This window comes from Hyperolius riggenbachi, chromosome 4 (assembly GCF_040937935.1).
Source record: "Hyperolius riggenbachi isolate aHypRig1 chromosome 4, aHypRig1.pri, whole genome shotgun sequence".
NCBI lineage: Eukaryota > Metazoa > Chordata > Amphibia > Anura > Hyperoliidae > Hyperolius > Hyperolius riggenbachi.
Window position 1 is genome coordinate 437039562 of NC_090649.1, and position 26390 is coordinate 437065951.

The 26390-nt window shown below is 44.7% G+C and overlaps 1 protein-coding gene across 1 annotated transcript in view; it reads left to right on the forward strand.

Annotated features, from left to right (window-relative positions):
• Positions 1-24877, forward strand: part of LOC137570932 (short-chain dehydrogenase/reductase family 9C member 7-like) — a 41402-nt gene extending 16525 nt beyond the window's left edge. The window contains exons 3-4 of the mRNA XM_068279629.1: positions 14736-14866; positions 23651-24877. Of these exons, the coding sequence (XP_068135730.1) occupies positions 14736-14866; positions 23651-23986 (467 nt within the window). The 3' untranslated portion in view covers positions 23987-24877. The remainder of the gene's footprint in view (positions 1-14735; positions 14867-23650) is intronic.
• The last annotated feature ends 1513 nt before the right edge of the window (positions 24878-26390 follow it).

The following is a 26390-nucleotide window of genomic DNA, read 5'->3' on the forward strand; positions in this document are numbered from 1 at the left end:
AAGGAGCACTATTGTAAAATTTAAAATACATGTAAACTAAACACAGACAAATAAGAAGTATTTTTCTTCCAGAGTAAAATGAGCCATAAATTACTTTTCTCCTATGTTGCTGTCACGTACATTTAGTTAATAGAAATCTGACAGAACCGACACATTTTGGGCTAGTCCATCTCTTCACGGGGGATTCTCAGCAAGGCTGTTATTCTTTATAAAGACACTCCCTGAAAAGGAATTATACAATGGTGCTGGCCAGCCTCCCTGCAAACTTTTTTTGGCAGTTGGACAGAACAACTGCCATTCACTAAGTGCTTTTGAAAATAAACAAAACCCTAAGAATCCCCTATGAGGAGCTGGCTAGTCAAAAATATGTCAGTCCTGTCAGATTTCTACTACTTAGTGTAAGTAACAGCAACATAGGAGAAAAGTAATTTATAGCTCATTTTACTCTGGAAGAAACAAACTTCTTATTTGTATGTGTTTACATGTATTTTAAATTTGACGATTTTCGCGATAGTGGTCCTTTAACCACTTGCCGACCAGGGGATTTTTCACTGATCGGTGCTGCGGGGGCTCTCCAGCCCGCAGCACCGATCAGGAGTGCAGCAGGGCGATCAGACTACCCCCCTTTTTTCCCCACTAGAGGGATGTCCTGCTGGGGGGGTCTGATCGCCGCCGTCCATCTGCGTTTTGCGGGGGGGGGGGGCTTCTCAAAGCCCCCCTCCGCAGCCATTTCCGCCCTCTGCCTCCTTACCTCCCTCTCTCCGTAATGCGCAGGACGGAGTTCCGTCCTGCGCATTGAAGGATAGGCTTCAGCCTATCATATGCCGGCGATCCCCGGCCAATCAGAGGCCGGGGATCGCCGATCTGCCTTACGGCGCTGCTGCGCAGCAGCGCCGTATGATGTAAACAGCGGGGATTTCTTCCCCGCCTGTTTACATTTTGCCGGAGAGCCGCGATCGGCGGCTCTCCGGCTGTTCACGGAGACACCCTCCGTGAACTGACATGGAAAGGCCGTTTCCATGGTAACCCGCAGACGACCAGTTTACGCCAATCGGCGTTAGCTGGTCGTCAAGAGGTTAAGGATTATATGGATTTCTGTACAAATTGGTCATGAAATGTGATCTGATCTTCAGCTAAGTCCCAACAATACACAATCACAGTCTGCTTAAACTAATACCACCGAATTCATTCAATGCTTCCATGTTTTTATTGAACACACCTATATTGTTGGGACTTAGATGAAGATCAGATCGCATTTTATGACCAATTTGTGCAGAAATCCATATAATTCCAAAGGGTTCACATACTTTTTATTGCTACTGTATCAACTCCTCTAGTGAACACTCGGGCCTTATTTCTTTAAAGGTTACCAGAGCTGACAACTTATGAAAAATCTATACTTACCGAGGGTTTCCTCCAGCCCCATAAGCAGGTGTGTGTCCCACACCCTCCCACGGTCTGCTTATGGGGCTGGTGGTAGCCCCGGGTAAGTACTGATTTTTCCTAGGTCATCAGCTCTGGTTTACTTTAAAAAGACACTAAAGTCTTGTTTTTTACCTTATTTTCTTATTCATCCTTCTTTAGCATTAAATACTAAGCTGAATCACCACATCCCCACAGAGTTACTTATTGCCCTGAAATTTCCCTGCAAAGTTACACAGATCGCATCAATCTGCTGCCTGGTAGAGGCAGAGCTTTGCGCAGTAGCTCTGCCTCTACTCCAGTCAATTTCCGCCGATCTCTGCCTCTCCCAGCCCCTCTCAGTCTTCTTTCACTGAGAGGGGCGGGGGGGGGGGGGGAAGAGGCGGAGAGCGGTGGAGATTGACTGGAGTAGAGGCAGGGCTACTGCGCAAAGCTCTGCCTCTACCAGGCAGCAGAAACTATGTCCTGCAAACTCGTGGAACTTTGCAGGGCAATTTCAGGGCTGTAAATAACTTGTTCTGCTACGGGGATGCGGCCATTCAGCTTAGAATTTAATGCTGAAGGATGAATATGCAAATAAGACTTCATTGTCTCTTTAAGTATTGACTGGTTAGATCTTCTTTCAGTCCAGGGAACTCTCACAGTGGCGTCCCTACCATTGGGCGCAGGGGGGCGTGGTGCCCCGGGTGACTGACACTCAAGGGGGTGTCGCCACGACCCCCCATGGTAGGGGAAGAGCAGCGCTAAAAGGAGGGGTAGGGGACACATAACGATTATTTTCTGGTGAATGCTGCCCACATAACGATTATTTTCTGGTGAATGCTGCCCACATAACAATTACTTTCTGGTGAAATGCTGCCCACTTTACGATTATTTTATGGTGAAATGCTGCCCCCTTTACGATTTCTGGTGAAATGCTGCCCACTTTACTATACAGGGAGCCCCTATACCTGGCATGACCCACCGTGGCGCGCTTAGTATGCCAAACTCGCTCCTTTTTTTGGGGGGGGGGGTGGAGGAAGTTTGGAGGGGGGGGGTATCTTATAATAACCAGCACCGGGTGTCAAATGCCCTAGGTATGCCACTGAACTCTCAGTAGCCTTCTCCACACTCACAATGCAATAGCATACATTTTTCTATGCATGACCTGATTTATATTCCGACTTTCACAGCCATATGTTACTACAGGGAAGACCATATCATTAACAATCCTGATCTTTGTTGGTAAAGTGACATCTCTATCCTTTTGGCCAGTTTTACACATGAAATGTTTGATGCAATGCGAGCGGTAAGCACGGATCATGCGGTAACATGCTGCATACTTTACGGCAGGATTGCGGCAATATTGTTACTTCCGGTGCACCACGTTGCATTGCGTGAACAGTGTAATGGCCCTTGCGACGGGGAAGCAGCGAGGAACAGTACCGCAGTGCGACGCAGTCTGCAAATGTGCAAAAAAACCCTTAGTATCTTTACTCAACAACAAAAATTTGCTACTTAACAGCAAAAGTATTGCAGGAATAAAGTTTAAAGAAAATTTCGTCCTTATTTCTTCTATCCTATAAGTTCCTATGCCTGTTCTAATGTGGTCTGGCTTACTGCAGCCTTTCCTACTTGCACAGTGGCTGTATTATCTCTGTTATATGATCTAATCTTCTCTCCTCTGTCGGGTCTGTCGGGCTCAGGCAGTCTGGCTGGAATGTGCTGTGCTGCTTGAGATTGGATAGAAGCTATACACACCCTCTCCAGGCCCCCTGCAGCCTCTGTGTGACTCACACAGTCTGCTTACTTGAGCCTTACATGAGCATACACAAAATAGGCAAGCACCATCTACTCAACCATAAATATGGGTAAATACATAAGCGTGCAGAAAGGAACCAATAATATGTCTATTTGTACAAATCGAGAAAAAGTAGTTCCCTAAAAAACCGCACCACTCACTTGAATAATAAATGAACAAGAACTTTTATTCAGTACACAACAAAATAAAAACACTAAAAACAGTAGATCATGGGGCACGAAGTAACAATAATTAGAAAATGCAATAAGTCTGGCCACAATGCCTGCATAACCACCTCCTAATGAATAAATACGTACAAATATGAATGAGCAGAATATAACAGTAAAACCAAAAAATCCAAGATCCCTGAACAAGCTATCAGCCAAATGAGTGCAAATGGTGAAAAAATGGAAAAAGTGCAATGTGCATAAACAGAGGATGAGATACAAGTTAACCCCATCCAATGAACGAGTGTGCAAAATAGAGAACGAGGTGAGGAGCAATAAAGTGCTAAGTAGTGTGGAGATAAGCAGGGCTGAGATCTTACCGGGAGAGAGGAATGACAGGCATGGGAGAGGGGTGCCCCACGGACGCCGTCGCGATTCGCTGCCTGAATGCGCAGCTTCGACTGGGCTAAAGGACCTACATGAGAAGCCGGCTATTAAATACAGGACCTATGTGGGCGGGGAAGGGAAAACCCCTATGCTGAAATGTTGTGTGCGCGGCCGCGCACTTAGAAGAAGCGGAAGCCGCGTCAATAGACGCCGCCCCACTTCCTCTCTCAGCTCACAAGGGTCATGGGAAATGTAGTGCCGAATAGATGAAGGAAGTACTGAACGAAGATAACTAGATTATAGTATAGGGACAATAAGCCCCAGAACAAAAAACAAAGGATAAGTGCCCTAAATAAACATAAACGAGATACACATAATAATCAACAATAGGATTAATTACATTGGTCAGAAAAACGAACATACATACACATCTCTATCTCAATACATATAAGGATAGTCAAAAATGCCATCTAGTGGATAAAACGGATATTGCTACAATTTCAAAAACATCAGCAGGGAAATACCCATATTGTATAACAAGATAATACACATAAAAAACAAAATTATATAAATATAGAAATACAAAACAAAAGTACAGGAGGCTCCGTCCGAAGAGTATTATTCACAGGTGTCAGAGAAGCAAAGAGGAACCATGTAAACTGTATCCATGCACCAGTATAGGCAAAATACATTCGGAATCCGGAAACCTAAAAGAATCATATGTTAGTAAGCGAAATAGATAAATATATCAAACAAGTTGATGGAGCATCTCAAAAAACCTCTAATGTGGTCCATTATATAGAGATACCATGAGAGTATCCAATAGACTACCAACGGTATCAGTCACAAGAGAGATCACCCCAGAGGACTTAACAGGCCAGTGCACACAAGTCACCATGGTATAGAATTAATTGTTGGAACTACTCACAAATTCCAAACCCATAAGATCACAGTCTCACAAAACAAAACAAAACCAGCATAGCCATACTTGAGGAAATCAAAGAGAGGCACAACACAGCAGAGAACACCACCATGGGAGTGATCCAAACCGGTGAACCCACTCACCAAAGGTGTCACTGGTCAGGTGAGATATTTAGTGTAAAAAACCCAAAAAGGAAAAATCCTCATTGAGACCTACCGGTGATTTAGAACCAAGGTCGAAAATCCATCTTGTTTCATGTCTCAATAGTGACGTAACTATATTGCCGCCCCTGGAAGACATAAACACACGTTTTAGACCACACACTGTCCAGCCAGTTGTCAATCCCCCATGTACTCTAAAAGCATGGTCTGCCACAGGGGTAAGGGGTTTGCCATCTAGGAAGTCCCTCTCTGCCAAGCGAATGGTCGAGAGGTGCTTCTGAATGCGTGTTTTAAGTTTGTTTTTGGTTTGACCTACATAATATAAATCACATGGGCACCTCAACAAATAGACAACTGCTTCCGTCTGGCAGTTGATAAACTCCTCAATACGGTGTGTCTTATGTGTTTTGGGGCTGACTATTTCCCTAGTAGGTCTCATCAAGGGACAAATACTACACCGTCCACAGGGAAAACTCCCTTTAGTTTCCAGACGCCTGTTAGATTGCTGTTGATAATGGCTCCTACACAAACGATCCTTCAAAGTAGGTGCTTTTTTAGCTGTTAGGGTCGGTCTAGTAGTGATGAACTTCCCCAAAACTGGGTCAGTATGAAGGATTGGCCAATGTTTCGTCAAAATACCTCTGAGATCATCCCACCTGGTGTTAAAAGGGGTACAAAGCCTTACCGTAGAGCTGGTCCGTTTTTTCTTTACGTACAAAAGTTCTTCCCGTCTGGAGTACTTGGCTCTCTGGTAGGCTTGTTTTACCGTCCGTTTAGGGTAACCCCTCTGTAGAAATCTGATTTCCAAATCTTTTGCTTGTCGCTCAAATTCCGACTCCTCAGAGCAGTTCCTTCGAACTCGCAGGAACTGTCCGGTAGGGATGTTGTTCTTTAGCTGCTTTGTATGGAAGGATCCATAGTGTAATAAAGAATTCACTGCAGTAGTTTTTCGGAAGAGAGTACTTCCTATTTGCCCATTATCTGTAAAATAAAGGTGTAAATCCAGAAAATCCACAGAGACAGGTGAGATCTTAGACGTTAAAACGATGTTCTTGTTATTTTGCCCCAATTCCTGAATGAATTCCTTTGCTCTCATTTCGGGGCCCTCCCAAAGAATCAGGATGTCGTCTATAAAACGGTACCACCCCAAAATGTTAGGGTGGTACCGTTCCAACGAGGGACCCCAAACTGTCTCCCGCTCCCACCACCCAAGAAAGAGGTTGGCGATGGCGGGGGCACACTTCGCCCCCATGGAAACACCGTGGGTCTGTAAAAAGAATTGTCCATCAAAGACAAAGAAATTATGGGCCAATATGAACTTCAAGAGACTGATCAAGAAAGAATTGAATTCCGCTCTACCTGTTGTAGTAGTAGACAAAAAATAATGGACTGCTCGACACGCATCATCATGTTGGATGTTTGTATACAGAGATTCCACATCAAGCGATATAAAACACGTACCTGTTGGAACAGAGATGTGATTAAGTTTAGTAATCAGATCCAATGAGTCCCGGACATACGAGTCCAAAGTCAAAACATGTTCCTGTAGGAAGAAATCTAGGAAACTGCACCCCTTCTCAATGAGACTACCTATCCCCGAAACAATGGGGCGGCCAGGTGGGCATTCCAAGTTCTTGTGGACCTTGGGCAACAGGTAAAAGGTTGGGATTACTGGTTCTTTAACAGTAAGAAAGCCCTTTTCCTTCTGGGAGATTAGACCCCTCTCTCTAGCCTCATCTAAAAGATGGTTGAGTTCGATGTTGAATGGAGCTGTTGGATTGCTAGAAAGGCGTTTATAATATCTTCTATCTCCTAACTGTCTTTTCACTTCCTTCAGATAATCCCTGGTTGGCCAAAGCACAACTAGTGTTGGGCGAACAGTGTTCGCCACTGTTCGGGTTCTGCAGAACATCACCCTGTTCGGGTGATGTTCGAGTTCGGCCGAACACCTGATGGTGTTCGGCCTTTTAAGTTCGGGTTCGCCCCGAACTTCTGTATGCCCCCGAACAGGGCCGAACAGGGCCCCTGTTCGGGCGAACAGGGCCCTGTTCGGCCGAACAGGCCGCAATACGGCCCCCCTATGGGGTCGCAGGCATAAGGGGGGAGCATGCCCCGATCGCGGGGGGGGTCGGAAATTCCCCCCACCCCCTCCGCTAGCGCTCCCCCCTCTGCCCGCTTCCCCATAAAAAAAGTTTAAATCAAGTTCAATAGTAGTGTACCTGGGCTGGTGGCATTGGCTGGCAGTGGAGTGAGGAGGAGGAGGAGTCCGAGTAGCAGAGTGACGTTGAGGCCGGGCAGCGGGCGGTTCAGCGCTAGTACCCTTGTGGTACTTCCGCCCTTTCTCTGACCTCACGTCCTCTGCATACGAGGGTACGCATCACGCGTACCCTCGTATGCGTCATCACGCAGAGGACGTGAGGTCAGAGAAAGGGCGGAAGTACCACAAGGGTACTAGCGCTGAACCGCCCGCTGCCCGGCCTCAACGTCACTCTGCTATTCGGACTCCTCCTCCTCCTCACTCCACTGCCAGCCAATGCCACCAGCCCAGGTACTATTGAACTTGATTTAAACTTTTTGTATGGGGAAGCGGGCAGAGGGGGGAGCGCTAGCGGAGGGGGTGGGGGGAATTTCCGACCCCCCCCCGCGACCGGGGCATGCTCCCCCCTTATGCCTGCGACCCCATAGGGCCCCCAAAATGGGCATGTTCGGGGGTCCCATTGACTCCCATTGAGTTCGGCGTTCGGGCCGAACATGCCGAACATCTGGCCCATGTTCGGCCTGTTCGGCCCGAACCCGAACATCCAGGTGTTCGCCCAACACTAAGCACAACATTCCCACCCTTATCCGCCTCACGGATGACAAAATCATCTCTGATGGAAAGTTCAGAAATAGCAATACTTTCTTCCCTAGTTAAATTAGACGTGTAGGGGTGTCGTGAAGATAAGTTCTCTATGTCCTGAACCACCAAATCGAAGAAAATTTTTATGGGTGGAAAGAGAGACAAGTTAGGTAAAAATGTGGATTTAGGTTTAAACATACCTCTTATGGTCTTCTCTTCATCAGGCCCCATATTGTTCTCATTCTCACTCAACAGGTCCATGAGATCCTCAAACACTTGTCTGTCATTTTCATCCGGGAGGTCAACAATCTGCTGTGTACGCATATCCAATTCATTACTTTCCCGATGGTATAAGCGTTTCAAAGCCAGTCTTCGACAAAACAAATATATATCTTTGACCACTTCAAAGACGTCCATATTTTTAGTTGGAGAAAAATTCAAGCCTCTCTGTAAGACACTTAATTGAGCCGGACTAAGCTGGTAGTCTGTTAAGTTGATGACCTGAAGGGTACTCATCTCCTCAGTTCCCCTGGGCTCACATTCAGCTTTCTCCTCTTGTTGGAGAAATCCCCGGGGCTGTTTATCCCTCTTCCGTTTGAAAGCAAGGCCGCCCCTTCTGCCTCGCTTTCTGTTTCTAAAAAATCAGTGCTTGTTTCAGACAGAGATGTATACTGTGGGACATTAGGGGTAGATTGTTTAGGGTCAACTGGTTTTGGTTTTCTGACTCTTCTAGGTCGTCTTGGTTGTTCATAGCCCTGGCCTTTTCTATTACCCCGGTGCTTCCACCTGAAGGCCTTCCCAGATGCATAGTCACTCCTGTCCCTTATTAGTTTGGTCCTTTTATTTTCTATAGTTACCTTTTCTACCTGTTGCACATCTTTATCAAGTTGCTGCAAGAAGGGTTGTACTAGTCTAACACTATCAAACTTATTAAGCTGGCCCAACAGGCTATTGATCCTCTCCTTGAGTTTGGGTAACAGATCTTTATCATGTTTTAAAAGCATGTCTATAATAATAATGGAGCACTTTCCAAGCCCCACCTCCCAATCCTTCTTTTCTTGCTCAGAGACTTCCCAAGAGGGAAAGATCTGAACCCTGAGTCCTCTAGGGAAAATACCCTCTTTTTTATAGTTCTCCAAACTGTGGGCATTCCACCATAGCTTAACATATTCAGCATGTGTACTCTTGATCTCATAACATAACTTTTTGAAATCTGGTGGAAACCTAGGATCTTCCACCACCGTCTTATTACCAAAGATTTCATTCAACTGGGAGTTCCAGCCCCTCTCAAGGCGATTTAATGCTTCCATCCTGTGTAGAGTCCAGTATCCAACCACAAAAGGACAAACTGACCACTCAAAGTACAATCTATATAAGGGAAATTATCCAGAGATGTGCTGTAGCCCTAGAAAAAGACCAAAGAAGGTCATAAGAACCATACATGAGCATACACAAAATAGGCAAGCACCATCTACTCAACCATAAATATGGGTAAATACATAAGCGTGCAGAAAGGAACCAATAATATGTCTATTTGTACAAATCGAGAAAAAGTAGTTCCCTAAAAAACCGCACCACTCACTTGAATAATAAATGAACAAGAACTTTTATTCAGTACACAACAAAATAAAAACACTAAAAACAGTAGATCATGGGGCACGAAGTAACAATAATTAGAAAATGCAATAAGTCTGGCCACAATGCCTGCATAACCACCTCCTAATGAATAAATACGTACAAATATGAATGAGCAGAATATAACAGTAAAACCAAAAAATCCAAGATCCCTGAACAAGCTATCAGCCAAATGAGTGCAAATGGTGAAAAAATGGAAAAAGTGCAATGTGCATAAACAGAGGATGAGATACAAGTTAACCCCATCCAATGAACGAGTGTGCAAAATAGAGAACGAGGTGAGGAGCAATAAAGTGCTAAGTAGTGTGGAGATAAGCAGGGCTGAGATCTTACCGGGAGAGAGGAATGACAGGCATGGGAGAGGGGTGCCCCACGGACGCCGTCGCGATTCGCTGCCTGAATGCGCAGCTTCGACTGGGCTAAAGGACCTACATGAGAAGCCGGCTATTAAATACAGGACCTATGTGGGCGGGGAAGGGAAAACCCCTATGCTGAAATGTTGTGTGCGCGGCCGCGCACTTAGAAGAAGCGGAAGCCGCGTCAATAGACGCCGCCCCACTTCCTCTCTCAGCTCACAAGGGTCATGGGAAATGTAGTGCCGAATAGATGAAGGAAGTACTGAACGAAGATAACTAGATTATAGTATAGGGACAATAAGCCCCAGAACAAAAAACAAAGGATAAGTGCCCTAAATAAACATAAACGAGATACACATAATAATCAACAATAGGATTAATTACATTGGTCAGAAAATCGAACATACATACACATCTCTATCTCAATACATATAAGGATAGTCAAAAATGCCATCTAGTGGATAAAACGGATATTGCTACAATTTCAAAAACATCAGCAGGGAAATACCCATATTGTATAACAAGATAATACACATAAAAAACAAAATTATATAAATATAGAAATACAAAACAAAAGTACAGGAGGCTCCGTCCGAAGAGTATTATTCACAGGTGTCAGAGAAGCAAAGAGGAACCATGTAAACTGTATCCATGCACCAGTATAGGCAAAATACATTCGGAATCCGGAAACCTAAAAGAATCATATGTTAGTAAGCGAAATAGATAAATATATCAAACAAGTTGATGGAGCATCTCAAAAAACCTCTAATGTGGTCCATTATATAGAGATACCATGAGAGTATCCAATAGACTACCAACGGTATCAGTCACAAGAGAGATCACCCCAGAGGACTTAACAGGCCAGTGCACACTAGTCACCATGGTATAGAATTAATTGTTGGAACTACTCACAAATTCCAAACCCATAAGATCACAGTCTCACAAAACAAAACAAAACCAGCATAGCCATACTTGAGGAAATCAAAGAGAGGCACAACACAGCAGAGAACACCACCATGGGAGTGATCCAAACCGGTGAACCCACTCACCAAAGGTGTCACTGGTCAGGTGAGATATTTAGTGTAAAAAACCCAAAAAGGAAAAATCCTCATTGAGACCTACCGGTGATTTAGAACCAAGGTCGAAAATCCATCTTGTTTCATGTCTCAATAGTGACGTAACTATATTGCCGCCCCTGGAAGACATAAACACACGTTTTAGACCACACACTGTCCAGCCAGTTGTCAATCCCCCATGTACTCTAAAAGCATGGTCTGCCACAGGGGTAAGGGGTTTGCCATCTAGGAAGTCCCTCTCTGCCAAGCGAATGGTCGAGAGGTGCTTCTGAATGCGTGTTTTAAGTTTGTTTTTGGTTTGACCTACATAATATAAATCACATGGGCACCTCAACAAATAGACAACTGCTTCCGTCTGGCAGTTGATAAACTCCTCAATACGGTGTGTCTTATGTGTTTTGGGGCTGACTATTTCCCTAGTAGGTCTCATCAAGGGACAAATACTACACCGTCCACAGGGAAAACTCCCTTTAGTTTCCAGACGCCTGTTAGATTGCTGTTGATAATGGCTCCTACACAAACGATCCTTCAAAGTAGGTGCTTTTTTAGCTGTTAGGGTCGGTCTAGTAGTGATGAACTTCCCCAAAACTGGGTCAGTATGAAGGATTGGCCAATGTTTCGTCAAAATACCTCTGAGATCATCCCACCTGGTGTTAAAAGGGGTACAAAGCCTTACCGTAGAGCTGGTCCGTTTTTTCTTTACGTACAAAAGTTCTTCCCGTCTGGAGTACTTGGCTCTCTGGTAGGCTTGTTTTACCGTCCGTTTAGGGTAACCCCTCTGTAGAAATCTGATTTCCAAATCTTTTGCTTGTCGCTCAAATTCCGACTCCTCAGAGCAGTTCCTTCGAACTCGCAGGAACTGTCCGGTAGGGATGTTGTTCTTTAGCTGCTTTGTATGGAAGGATCCATAGTGTAATAAAGAATTCACTGCAGTAGTTTTTCGGAAGAGAGTACTTCCTATTTGCCCATTATCTGTAAAATAAAGGTGTAAATCCAGAAAATCCACAGAGACAGGTGAGATCTTAGACGTTAAAACTGTTAGGGTGGTACCGTTCCATAGACGACATCCTGATTCTTTGGGAGGGCCCCGAAATGAGAGCAAAGGAATTCATTCAGGAATTGGGGCAAAATAACAAGAACATCGTTTTAACGTCTAAGATCTCACCTGTCTCTGTGGATTTTCTGGATTTACACCTTTATTTTACAGATAATGGGCAAATAGGAAGTACTCTCTTCCGAAAAACTACTGCAGTGAATTCTTTATTACACTATGGATCCTTCCATACAAAGCAGCTAAAGAACAACATCCCTACCGGACAGTTCCTGCGAGTTCGAAGGAACTGCTCTGAGGAGTCGGAATTTGAGCGACAAGCAAAAGATTTGGAAATCAGATTTCTACAGAGGGGTTACCCTAAACGGACGGTAAAACAAGCCTACCAGAGAGCCAAGTACTCCAGACGGGAAGAACTTTTGTACGTAAAGAAAAAACGGACCAGCTCTACGGTAAGGCTTTGTACCCCTTTTAACACCAGGTGGGATGATCTCAGAGGTATTTTGACGAAACATTGGCCAATCCTTCATACTGACCCAGTTTTGGGGAAGTTCATCACTACTAGACCGACCCTAACAGCTAAAAAAGCACCTACTTTGAAGGATCGTTTGTGTAGGAGCCATTATCAACAGCAATCTAACAGGCGTCTGGAAACTAAAGGGAGTTTTCCCTGTGGACGGTGTAGTATTTGTCCCTTGATGAGACCTACTAGGGAAATAGTCAGCCCCAAAACACATAAGACACACCGTATTGAGGAGTTTATCAACTGCCAGACGGAAGCAGTTGTCTATTTGTTGAGGTGCCCATGTGATTTATATTATGTAGGTCAAACCAAAAACAAACTTAAAACACGCATTCAGAAGCACCTCTCGACCATTCGCTTGGCAGAGAGGGACTTCCTAGATGGCAAACCCCTTACCCCTGTGGCAGACCATGCTTTTAGAGTACATGGGGGATTGACAACTGGCTGGACAGTGTGTGGTCTAAAACGTGTGTTTATGTCTTCCAGGGGCGGCAATATAGTTATGTCACTATTGAGACATGAAACAAGATGGATTTTCGACCTTGGTTCTAAATCACCGGTAGGTCTCAATGAGGATTTTTCCTTTTTGGGTTTTTTACACTAAATATCTCACCTGACCAGTGACACCTTTGGTGAGTGGGTTCACCGGTTTGGATCACTCCCATGGTGGTGTTCTCTGCTGTGTTGTGCCTCTCTTTGATTTCCTCAAGTATGGCTATGCTGGTTTTGTTTTGTTTTGTGAGACTGTGATCTTATGGGTTTGGAATTTGTGAGTAGTTCCAACAATTAATTCTATACCATGGTGACTTGTGTGCACTGGCCTGTTAAGTCCTCTGGGGTGATCTCTCTTGTGACTGATACCGTTGGTAGTCTATTGGATACTATCATGGTATCTCTATATAATGGACCACATTAGAGGTTTTTTGAGATGCTCCATCAACTTGTTTGATATATTTATCTATTTCGCTTACTAACATATGATTCTTTTAGGTTTCCGGATTCCGAATGTATTTTGCCTATACTGGTGCATGGATACAGTTTACATGGTTCCTCTTTGCTTCTCTGACACCTGTGAATAATACTCTTCGGACGGAGCCTCCTGTACTTTTGTTTTGTATTTCTATATTTATATAATTTTGTTTTTTATGTGTATTATCTTGTTATACAATATGGGTATTTCCCTGCTGATGTTTTTGAAATTGTAGCAATATCCGTTTTATCCACTAGATGGCATTTTTGACTATCCTTATATGTATTGAGATAGAGATGTGTATGTATGTTCGTTTTTCTGACCAATGTAATTAATCCTATTGTTGATTATTATGTGTATCTCGTTTATGTTTATGTAGGGCACTTATCCTTTGTTTTTTGTTCTGGGGCTTATTGTCCCTATACTATAATCTAGTTATCTTCGTTCAGTACTTCCTTCATCTATTCGGCACTACATTTCCCATGACCCTTGTGAGCTGAGAGAGGAAGTGGGGCGGCGTCTATTGACGCGGCTTCCGCTTCTTCTAAGTGCGCGGCCGCGCACACAACATTTCAGCATAGGGGTTTTCCCTTCCCCGCCCACATAGGTCCTGTATTTAATAGCCGGCTTCTCATGTAGGTCCTTTAGCCCAGTCGAAGCTGCGCATTCAGGCAGCGAATCGCGACGGCGTCCGTGGGGCACCCCTCTCCCATGCCTGTCATTCCTCTCTCCCGGTAAGATCTCAGCCCTGCTTATCTCCACACTACTTAGCACTTTATTGCTCCTCACCTCGTTCTCTATTTTGCACACTCGTTCATTGGATGGGGTTAACTTGTATCTCATCCTCTGTTTATGCACATTGCACTTTTTCCATTTTTTCACCATTTGCACTCATTTGGCTGATAGCTTGTTCAGGGATCTTGGATTTTTTGGTTTTACTGTTATATTCTGCTCATTCATATTTGTACGTATTTATTCATTAGGAGGTGGTTATGCAGGCATTGTGGCCAGACTTATTGCATTTTCTAATTATTGTTACTTCGTGCCCCATGATCTACTGTTTTTAGTGTTTTTATTTTGTTGTGTACTGAATAAAAGTTCTTGTTCATTTATTATTCAAGTGAGTGGTGCGGTTTTTTAGGGAACTACTTTTTCTCGATTTGTACAAATATGCTTACTTGAGCCTATCACAAGCTTTTAGCAGCCATGTCTTTTGTTTGTAAACACTGCCTAAAACTCGTAATTACAAGTCAGGTTTGCAGCAGGGAGTGGCAGAAACAGCACAGAGGGGCCCAGGAGACCATAATGCATAGAATGGTATGTTTTTTATTGTAAGAATTTTAGAGTACAGATTCTCTTTAAGGAAAAAAAGCTAAGTAGGGTAGGTAAATGATTCTTCTAAATGCTTGAGACTTACGTCATTGTTTTGCTTGCCTTAATTTACAGGACGCATGGTGTTTCTATCGAGCATAAACGCATATATAGCACTGGGAAATGGAATATATTCCATGACGAAAGCTGGCGTGGAAAAATTCTGTGATTCTCTGCGATTTGAAATGGCGCCTCATGGAGTGAAGGTGAGATTTTCTCTATGCCCTGCTTACATGTGATAGAGACCATGATCCAATCTCTTGTTTTGGCATTTTTACGAAACGCCGGTAAAACTACAATGTGCACATAACGCATGACAATTTTACTGGTATTTACACAACTAATGCGCACATAGTGCAACTTGCAATGCTTAGGTAAGTTTTATTATTATTATTTTTTATTTCTATAGCGCCAACACATTCTGTAGTACTGTACATTGTACAAAACCAATATTGGAAAACATATGTACATGAGAAGTAAGACACTGTACAGTCATGACATCCAACAATACAAGTACAAATGCCATATTTTTCGGATCATAAGACGCACCCAGGTTAGAGGGCAAAAACCAGGGGGAAAATATACTAAACTTGGTGCGTCCATGGTCCAGGAGCGTCTAGCAGATGTTCTCCCCCCAATTATTTTGCCTCCCTTCTGTCCTCCAGTGTCTTCCAGTCTCTCCCAGTGTCCTCCTGTCCCCCAGTGTCTTCCTCCTTTCCCCAGTGTCATCTAATGTCCCCCAGTGTCCTCTGCCTGTCCACCAGTATCATCCAGTGTCCTCCTCCTTTTCCCTAGTGTCCTCCTCCTGTCCCCCAGTGTCATCCAGTGTCTCCCAGTATCATCCAGTTTCCTCCTCCGTTCCCCCAGTGTCATCTAATGTCCCCCAGTGTCCTCCGCCAGTCCCTCAGTTTCCTTCTCATGTCCCCCAGTGCCCTCCTTCTGTCATTCATTGTCCTCCTCCTGTCCCTCACTATACAGGGGCGTAGCAATAGGGGGTGCAGAGGTAGCGACCACATCGGGCCTTTGGGCCAAAGGGCCCTCCCTCAACTACAGTATTAGCTCTTTATTGGTCCTGTGCTAATAGTACCGTAATCACTTCTATACTTTGAATAGTGGTAATCATTAACAAACTGTTCCCCATCCCCTTCTCGCACCTAAGACACTGGAGTTGCCATTGGCAGGTTTTGGTATCAATTGTTATTTATAGAGAGCTTGGGGGGCCCCATTGTAAAACTTGCATTCGGGCCTACAGCTCCTTAGCTACGCCACTGGCAGTGGCAGTATAATAATAATAATAATAATGTGGTCAGAGCACATTATTTACATACTTCTTCTGGTTCTGTGGCTTACAAGTATTAGAGGCAGAGGATCAGCAGAACAGCCAGAAAATTGACATTGTAGTATAAAAGGAAATAAACATGGCGACATCCATTTCACTCTCACTATAGGGTCACTTTAAAGAGAAACTATAACAAAAAGAACGTCCCCTGGGGGGTACTCTCCTCTGTAGGGGGAAGCCTCAGGGTCCCAATGAGGCTTCCTCCTCCGCTGTAGCTGCAGGCAGTCCAGCGCTGGCTCCCCCGAATTGTCCCGGAATCCTCCCTCGACGAGGCAGACAAGCGCTGATTTGTTTACCTTTCCTGGCTCCAGTAGGGGCGCTGTTGCGTCTCTCTGCACGGAGATAGGTCTAAAATAGCCGATCTCTGTCGGGTCCGCTCTACTGCGCAGGTGCAGGAGACTTGCGCCTGCGCAGTACAGCAGCCTGACAGCGATCGGCTATTTCCGCTTATCTCCGAGGTGGAGAGCCGATACTGCGCCTGTGCTGGAGCCGGGAAGGTAAATATTTACATCCCTGCCGTTCTGGGAGCTTTTTCGCCGCCGCCATGGGACCGAGGAGGACGGAGAAGCCTCAATCGGATCCGGAGGCTTCCCCAACTTGAGGTGAGTATCCCCAGGGCCGGGCCGAGGCATAGGCTGGAGAGGCTCCAGCCTCAGGGCGCAGTGTAGGAGGGGGCACACAATTCATTCAGCTGTCATTCCTAATTGTGTTTGAAGCAGAAAGAAATAAGACAAGGAGATACATGGAAGTGACTACAAGCCAGATAACTAGAGATTAAGGTGTTGGGGGCCCTGGGGTGCCTTAGTCTAATAGCAATCAGTGTGTGACGGTCGGGGTGAAGGGATGGAGGGGCGCACTTTGGTGTTTCAGCCTTGGGTGCTGGAGGACCTTGTCCCGGCTCTGAGTATCCCCCAGGGGAACTTTTTCTCATTATAGGTTTTCTTTAAGAGAAATCTCTAAAATCCAAGACAGCGTTTGCAAGACCCAGACGCCCAACCTGTTTAACTGCTAATTAATTCCGCTTTACCAGCTCTGTGTCCCAACCTAGGTTAACAATATGTAATTCAGTTCTTGCAAGTCTTAACAAGGAATCTTGCAAGACCAGGAACTGTGATGAAATCTGTGTGTCATGTGCACCAACATGTCATTGTGAAGAGCCGACACAAGAAAACTAACTGCATGCACCCACATTTGGCAAGTCAGGTCTTAAAGTGGACCTGAGGTGAGAGTGATAAGGAGGCTGCCATATTCATTTTCTTTTAAACAATACCAGTTGCCTTGCAGCCCTGCTGATCTGTTTAGCTGCAGTAGTGTCTGAATTACACCAGATACCAGCATGCAGCTAATCTTGTCAGATCTGACTTTTACGTTTTCAATCTGCGTGGAGCAATGCAGACATGAAATCAAAATCTGTTTACTTTTAGGCATAATAGAATACACTGCTTCAATGATACACCCAAATCTCACTTTGCAGAGTCTATTCAGTTTATCTGCAGACAGGCCAAGTTAAAGCCTGGTACACACTTTCAATTATGATTGGCCAATCACTGGACAATTTTTAAAGAAAACCTGTAATGAGAAAAAGTTCCCCTGGGGGGTACTTACCTGGGGTGGGGGAAGCCTCTGGATCCTATTGAGGCTTTCCCCGTCCTACTCGGTCCCACGGAGGTGGCGATAAAGTTTCCAGAACAGCGGGGATGTAAATATTTACCTTCCCGGCTCCAGCGCAGGCGCAGTATCGGCTCTCTGCTCGGAGATAGGCTGAAATAGCCGATCGCTGTCGGGCCACTCTACTGCGCAGGCGCAAGTCGCCCCCGCTTGCGCCAGCAAAAGGTAAACAAATCCGCGCTTGTCGAGGGTGGATTCCGGGACACTTCAGGGGAGCCAGCGCTGGACCTGCCTGCAGCTACAGGGGAGGGAAAAGCCTCATTTGGACCCTGAGGCAGGGGCGTATATAGCGCCTATGGCAAACACTGAAATTGCGCCCCCCCCCTTCCTCAGTCAGAGCCCCCTTCAACTCTCAAAACAGCATCCTTTCTCGCATACATGTTGCTTGTGTGTTTAGGCTCAGGATATTGCTGAGGTTACTTTTTTAAAGATAGCTTTCATTATTCACTCTCTGTCCTCTTTTCTAACAGTAAGCTAAGTGCGCCCTACATGCATAAGTTAAGTAGCCATGTTCCCCAGATAAGAGTTAATCTGATCTGAAGTCTGAATGACATGGAGGCAGGCAGGACGATGCAGCACAGGGGCAGGCATGGCGGCACAGCACAGGGCAGACATGGAGCCCATGGTGCTGTGGCGCCCATGGCACAAGCCATGCCTGCACCCTTCTAGATACGCCTCTGCCCTGAGGCTTCCCCCTCCTGAGGTGTGTACCCCCCAGGGGAACTTTTTTTTTTGTTATAGGGTCTCTTTAAGGTTGGTACACACCTTCCATTTTGATTGGCCAGTCACTGACCAATTTTAGCACATCCATGTAGTATGAAAGGCCAATAAAAACTGAAGGTGTGTACCAGGCTTTAGTACTTTCTACACAGCTGAAGAATCTGCACATCTCCCTTCAGCAGGCAATATTTTCACACAAGTCAATTTGCAGCAGTGTTTAGTAAAGCTTGGTACACGCTTTCAATTATGATTGGCCAGTTGCTGACCAATTTTACCACCTCCATATGGTATGAGGGTCAAAAGATGTTGAATACTTTGAGCAGATTGTGTAGGTAAGCCCTGATACTACATGGGGGTTGTTATTTGGCCAGTGATTGGCCAATCATCATTGAAAGTGTGTACCAGGCCTCATGGTCAGGTGCGAGCTGAAAAAAAAACCACGTACCTGTTGCTTCCTCCAACCCCTGGAAGCCTATCTGTCCCTCGTCGCAGCTCAGGTGTCCCGGAATCCCTTCCGTTGCGGATGCAGACCTTGCTAGGACAGCCTCTTTTGTGCCTGTGAGAGCCTGCGGCTCCGCCGCTTGTGATCGCACTCCCATGGCTTAGAGCAGTGGTTCTCAAACTAAGGCCTACGGGCCGAATGTGGCCCCCTGAGGCTTTTTCACCGGCCCCCACACACAAAATGTATTACTTATAGATGCGGTCAGCTACATCTTTAAATATTGGTGGTCCACATATAGAATAGCAGTGCTGGCACCACCCATCCACATGGAAGCCAGAAAGCAGTAATTCGCTGGTTTCCAATCACATTCCACATCAGGTGACATACTGCAGGTTGTCACCTAGGTATGCTTCACTGTCTGGCCCGCAAAGACTTCTACATCATTTTATGTATATTTCGGCCCCCCAGCAGTCTGAAGTATGTTGACCCTGCCCTCGACCCAAAATGTTTGGGGACCCCTAGCTTAGTGTTCGCACAAGCACAGAAGATGCCGTCTTGGCGAGGTCGGCATCTACAATGGAGAGGATCACCGGAGCTGTAGCGAGGGACAGATGGGCTGCTTGGGGCTGGAGGAACAACAAGTGATGAGTAGATCTTTTTTTTTTTTTTTTTTTTCTCAGCTCGCACCTGTCCTTTAAGGCTTGGTTCACATCAGCACTGGATCTCCAGTGACCAGCCGGTGTGGACAGTGCAGTATCTGCTTCAATGTTCAATTGTGGTCCATAGCAGATGTGTTTTCCAACATATGCTTCTATGGGAAATCCATCTAAATGTCCAGAATAACTGTGCAGGTTAGGACTTTGTGTCCCAACGACCGTAACAAATCAAATGGATCCGTTGCAAACTGACATATGTGTTTCTGTTGCTTCTACAATCGAGTCATTAAATTGGCTCTTGCCTACCATGTACTGGTCCTAATGATGATTACACATGATGGCCCATGTTAGGACAGTTTTTCTCCAGTAAAGTCTTTTCTATTAGAATGTCTATTGCCATGGATACTCCTTTTTATGCATGATGTTTTGTCATGGTGTAGATATTCGTTGTTCCGGTCTCAATGCTCCTGTTTACTGTTCTATGCATCGGTTCGTACCATGTTTGTATGATTTTTTTTTTATGTGATCAATAAAGTTTTATTGTTAAAAAAACAAACTGACATATGTGAATGGATATTAAAGTGTACCTGAGATCAGAAGTAAGAAATATTTTATACTTACCCGGGGCTTCCTTTAGCCCCATAAGCACCAATGCGTACCTCACCGTCCTCCTGGGTTGCTCTGTTCGGCCACAATCAGCCTCGGTAACTGGCTTCGGTTACTGGTAACTGATGGCTGTGCATGCGCAGAAGAGCCTGACTGGCGCGACCGAGCCAGATTACCCGAGCTTATTGCGGCTGAATAGAGCCACCCAGGAGGACAGTGAGAGATGCAGCGGTGCTCATGGGGCAGGAGGAAAGACCCGGGTAGGTATAAAAGCCTTTTTTACTTCTGATCTCAGTTTTCCTTTAATAACATAGGATTCATTGGCATGTACGTTATTCTGTTGGTTCCAAACCAGACAAAGAAAGTTACCTCTGGCTACCACTGTTTTTTTTATTCATGACTCATGAGATTTATTTCAAATGAAAGGCGGTACACCACTTTAGTTTTTAAAAAAGTTTTATGATTCTGCTCCATGGAATAGGTTGGCACTTAATAAATCAATAACAATAAAAATTGACCAGGGCTGTATTTACCATAAGGCACTGTAGGCACGTGCCTACAGGCGCCTGATGATGGAAAGGTGGCTCACTCCCCTCCCTGAGTGCCTCCTTCCCAGTGCAAAGTCCCGAGCAGAGCTTATAGGAGAGGTTACTCACCCAGCTCTCGGCATTCCACTGACCAGATCTCCCTAGTGGTCGGGGGCACCACTAGCTACTGTACCTAATACTGAGGATACATACCACTGGCTACCTAATGCTAAGGGACACCTGCAGCTATGAAGGACAGGGGAAGTAAGGGACAAATGACAGCTGCGCTAACCAGTACACTTGTGGTGGGGTTCTGCAGGGGTTTGTAGGTTCATGGAGGGAGAAGCCTAGGGTACCAGGACATTTGTGCCTATAGGCTCCGGTGATGTAAATCCGGGCCTGTAATTGACAATAAAGTCATTTAGCACATATGTGTACCCCACATACGGGACAAATCACAATACAGCTTACAGAGGAACACAGGTAATCAAAAAGAAAAACGTAACATACTGATAGATGCATGGAGAGAACTAGACATTATGATCTACTGTACGTTACACACATACTCAGATTTTTCCAAGTATCCAAAATTTCAGGGGACCAAAGCGAATAGGCCTTTGAGGTGGTAAGACAGTTGAGATAACCATAGATCGCAGTCCCAAATGGTCCACGAAAGTTAGCCAGGGTTGCTACGTTTCCAGAAAATCTTCCGTGGTGTCATTTACTATACCGAGCAACCTCTCTGCTATAAGTATGTCTGAGGTTATTTTAGTGGTAAGGTCTTTAGAGAGTCTATGTTGCCACCATTATCTAGCTGAAGTCTGCTGATCCTCTGGCTAGGTTCACAGTAGGACGTTGCGATGCAACGTTAAAGTTGCCGTGCAGCATTACAACGCAACGCAAAAAAAAGGTGGTAACGCACATTAATGCTGCGCTACTATTGCATACAGTAGGTACAGAAAAGCATACAGGCAATGAAAAGAATGCTTTCCTGCACCTGGTAACGTGTGCGTTCAGAGGTAACACACTGCAAGCAGTACGTTACCATAACGCTAACGTCGCACTGTGACTGTCCCATAGGCTTATCATTGCAGTGCGGTAAGCTGCGTCATACGACTTTATAATGCAGCTTCGCAACGTACCACTCTGAACGTAGCCTCTGTCTTTAATATTTTTAGCCGTACACCCTGAACAAGCATGCAGATCAGGTGATTCAAGTCTGGCTGGATTAGCCACATGCTTGTTTCAGGGTTGTCACTCAGACACTACTGATGCCAGAAGATCAACAGGACTGCCAGGCAACTGGTATTGTTTAAAAGGAAATGAATATGGCAGTCTCTCACCCCCGGTTCCCTTTAAAGGACAACTGTAGTGAGAGGTATATGGAGGTTGCCATATTTATTTCTTTATTAGCAACTATTTGCCTGGCAGCCCTGTTGATCTTCTGCCTCTAATGCTTATAGCCATAGACCCTGAACAAGCATGCAGCATATCAGATGTTTCAAAATTAGCTGCATGCTTGTTTCTGGTGTAATTCAGTCATTACTGCAGCCAAATTGACCAGCAGGGATGCCAGGCAACCGGTATTGTTTAAAAGGAAATAAATATGGCAGCCTCCATAATCTTCTCACTACAGCTGTGCTGTACTGTACTGTACAGTTGCCTGGCAGCCCTGCTGCCATAGGGAGGGAGGGACAATCTTTTCCCAGACCGCATCCCACACACCAAAGGAGCCGGCTGGCGCCTCGATCCTTTTTTTACCTCCGCTGCCTGCCGACTACACCGGGACACAAGGGGGGGTATCCCGGGACAGCGGGACCCCTCCCCCAACCCGTGACAGTCCCGGCAAAAACAGGACGGTTGGGGCCCCTGTGCTGGTCAATTTGGCTATAGTAATGACTGAATAACACCAGAAACAAGCATGCAGCTAATCTTGAAACATCTGATTTTAAGATTTTCACGAAAGTTCCTCTTTAAGTTGAGTTATAGTTCAGAAGAATTCTCCAACAGTTAAACTCAAGGGGCCAGATTTATCAAGAGTGTCTGAGACAAAATATTGGTAGGTTTTTAGAAATCCATGCAGAACTGTCTCAGGCATCTTAAGAAATCATTAGATAGTGCAGATTCCTTCTAAAACTGTTGTATAATAGGAGCACATCACAAATCATGCACTCTGCAATCATGTCTAGCCTGCAGTTCTACATCTGTAGAATTGCTATCAAGCACTTCTTAATCTGCACCAGTTTAGGGATGGATTTGCACTTTTCTTAACTGTAGTGCAGCTCTAGAAATTCATGCTAAATTGCCACTATTACCTAGGATTTAATAAGGTTCTTATTATCATGCAGAACTGTTCTCCCTGCTGGTTAGAACAGATTAAGAAGAAAAAACTGTTGGTAATGCGTTGATAAATCTCCCCCAAGGTGATTTAATTTTCTGTACCTTGATCTGTCACTGGGGAAGGGGTACCATTTTAAAGAAAACCTGTATTGAGAAAAACCTCCCCTAGGGGGTACTCACCTGGGGTGGGGAAGCCTCCGGATCCTATTGAGGCTTCCCCCGTCCTCCTCAGTCCCACGATAGCGGAGATAAAGCTCCCCGAACAGCGGGGATGTAAATATTTACCTTACCGGCTCCAGCGCAGGATCGACTCTCTGCCTCGGAGATAGGCGGAAATAGCCGATCGCTATCGAGCCGCTCTACTGCACAGGTGCAAGTCTCCTAAAGGCTATTTTCAGAGATCGGCTATTCGCGCCTATCTCCATGCAGAGAGCCGCAACAGCGCCTCCGCTGGAGCCAGGAAAGGTAAATAAATCAGCGCTTTTCAGGCTTGTCGAGGGAGGATTCCGGGACACTCTGGGGGAGCCAGCGCTGCACTGCCTGCAGGTACAGGGGAGGGGGAAGCCTCATTGGGACCCTGAGGCTTCCCCCTACCGAGGTGAGTACCCCCCAGGGGAACTTTTTTTTTGATACAGGTTCTCTTTAAGTACCAGTAATTTGCTTTGTGTGCTAACTACGTGACTTTTTTTCAGGTGTGCATTATAGAACCAGGAAATTACGCACCAGCTACAAACATCCAGCCAATGAGATCTACTGATGATATCTGGGATTCGCTTCCAGCAGAGGCACGGGAAACTTGCAGCAAGGAATATGTAGAGAAAATAAACCAGTCTGTCAATAAATCTTTGACCAAAGGAAACAAGAAGAGCAGTGAGGTGGTAGATGCTATCGTGGATGCTCTGACTTCAGAAAGCCCAAGGCCTCGTTATTTAGTAGCTAGCCTGGCAGAGAAAATAATAGTTTATCTTTCTCTTTGGCTTCCAACATCTCTTTTTGATAAAATGTTATCTAAAGCATTCAGTCGTTAAACAGGACAATACATCTCTTCAGTATAGAGGTTCAGATTAGTGCTTAAATAAAGGTGGCCATACACTGATAGATTTGCAGCAGATTTGACCATCCGATAGATTTCTGTCACATGCCTGTCAGGTCGAATCTGACAGGAATCTATCTGATGTGTGCCACACACTAGGAACAGATTTCCAATAGATTTCAGAATTAAATTTATTAGAAATCTATTGAAAATCAATCTAAATGCATTACTGCACCATTAGATCCAATGCAACTCTATGGGCCATTGATCGACCTAGATTTTCCATCCTGACAGATCAAATCGATCGAAATTGACCGCAAAACGATCGGCCGATTCTATAGAATCGATTTGCGCTTGATCGATTCTATAGCATCGATCGATTACTGAAATCGACCAGTGTATGGGCCCCTTAACCATTTCAGTCCGCGGGGATTTTTCACCTTATGCATCAGATCAATTTTCACCTCCCATTCATTCGCTAATAACTTTATCACTACTTATCACAATTTATTGATTTATATCTTGTTTTTTCCGCCACTAATTAAGCTTTCTTTGGATGGTACATTTTGCTAAGAATTATTTATTTATGAATGCATTTTAACAGGATTAATAAGAGAAAAATGGAAAAATGCATTATTTCTCAGTTTTCGGCCATTATAGCTTTAAAATAATCCACGCTACCATAATTAAAACCTATGTATTTTATATGCCCGTATGTCTCGGTTATTATACCATTTAAATTTTGTCCCTATCACAATGTATGGCGCCAATATTTTATTTGGAAATAAAGGTGCATTGTTTCCACGTTGCGTCTATCACTATTTACAAGCTTATAATTTAAAAAATGTTTGTAGTATACCCCCTTCAAATGCATATTTAAAAAGTTCAGACCCTTAGGTAAATATTTATGTCTTTTTTTTTTTTTTAAATTGTATTTTTTTTTTTTCATTAAAAAATTTATTTGGGTAATATTTTGGTGTGGGACATAATCGGTTCATTTTTAATTTTGTTGAATGTGTCAATTGTAATGTAAAAAAGGTGTAGATGCAGTTTTACTATTTGGCCACAAGATGGCCACCTTCATTTTTGTTTTCCCTCCTTGTACTTCTCGCTAAGCGGAAGTACCAGGGGGATGCAGACATTTTTCCGGGCAGAAGAACTGAAGCCTCATGTGTTAGCGCTTCAGTTTTTCTGTGGAGAACAGGGATCGGTGATCGGGAACCATGTTCCCGTTCACTGATCCCAGGGCTAGTGGCGGACACGACGGGGATACGGGGGCGCGCCCACGATCGTGCGCGGGAGCGCGATGAAGTGCGGGAGAGCAGCACAGCAGCCGCCCGGACGTGAGCTTCACGTCCAGGCGGCGGAAATGGTTAAAGTGAACCTAAACTGAGAAAGATATGGATTTTTCCTTTTAAATAATACCAGTTGCCTCACAGTCCTGCTGATCCTGTGTCTCTAATACTTATAGCCACAGCCCCTGAACAAGCATGCAGATCAGGTGCTCTGACTGAAGTCAGACTGAATTAGCTGCATGCTTGTTCAGGGGCTGTGGCTAAAAGTATTAGAGATACAGGATCAGCAGGACTGTCAGGCAACTGGCATTATTTAAAAGGAAAAATCCATATCCTTCTCAGTTTAGGTTCACTTTAAGGTTTATGGCAGTCATGGTCATTTGTAAACTACAGTCATGTTGAACTGCCAAGACCTCCATGTAAAGGTGGCCACTAACAGTCCAATTTCTAGCGAAAAATCATTTGAGCGATCAGAAATTCTGATCGGATTGGTTGTAAATAGCCTCCGTTGATGGGCACAATCAATTGCAAACGATTATAAAAGTAGTAATCCGATTGGATTTTCATCAAACCAAAATTTGGAATTTCTTGTTGGTTGTGATAGGAAGCAAAGATTGGTTCATTGAAGATGTAGTGAACGATTTTTCTTCCGATCAGAATTATCTGAGCGCTCGAACGATTTTTTTGCTAGAAATTGGATCGTTAGTGTCCACCTTAAGTATAACTAAAACATTCAATCAAGGATTAGAAGACCAAAATAGTTCTTTATTTAATCGACTCATCGTGAGCCTGATAGGTTACTTCTGTCCACGCTCCTGGACACAGACAAGTGTGTTCATGGGCTTGTGAGAGTAATATCCACACATGCCCAGTAGAGTGAAGCACTTGTGCATGGGGGTAAAAACATGTGCAAACAGCTTTTTTTCTATTGGACATGCACAGACTTTTCTCGCACATGCTCAGTACGGATGTGCTCATCCACAGCCGGAAGAGTGGCCGTAAAGAAACCTACTTGACTCATGCTGAGTAAAATAGATGAAGCAATTTCCTACACTAGATAAGTTGTGCCTGCATGAGGAACCATTCAGAGAGTTCCCACCATTG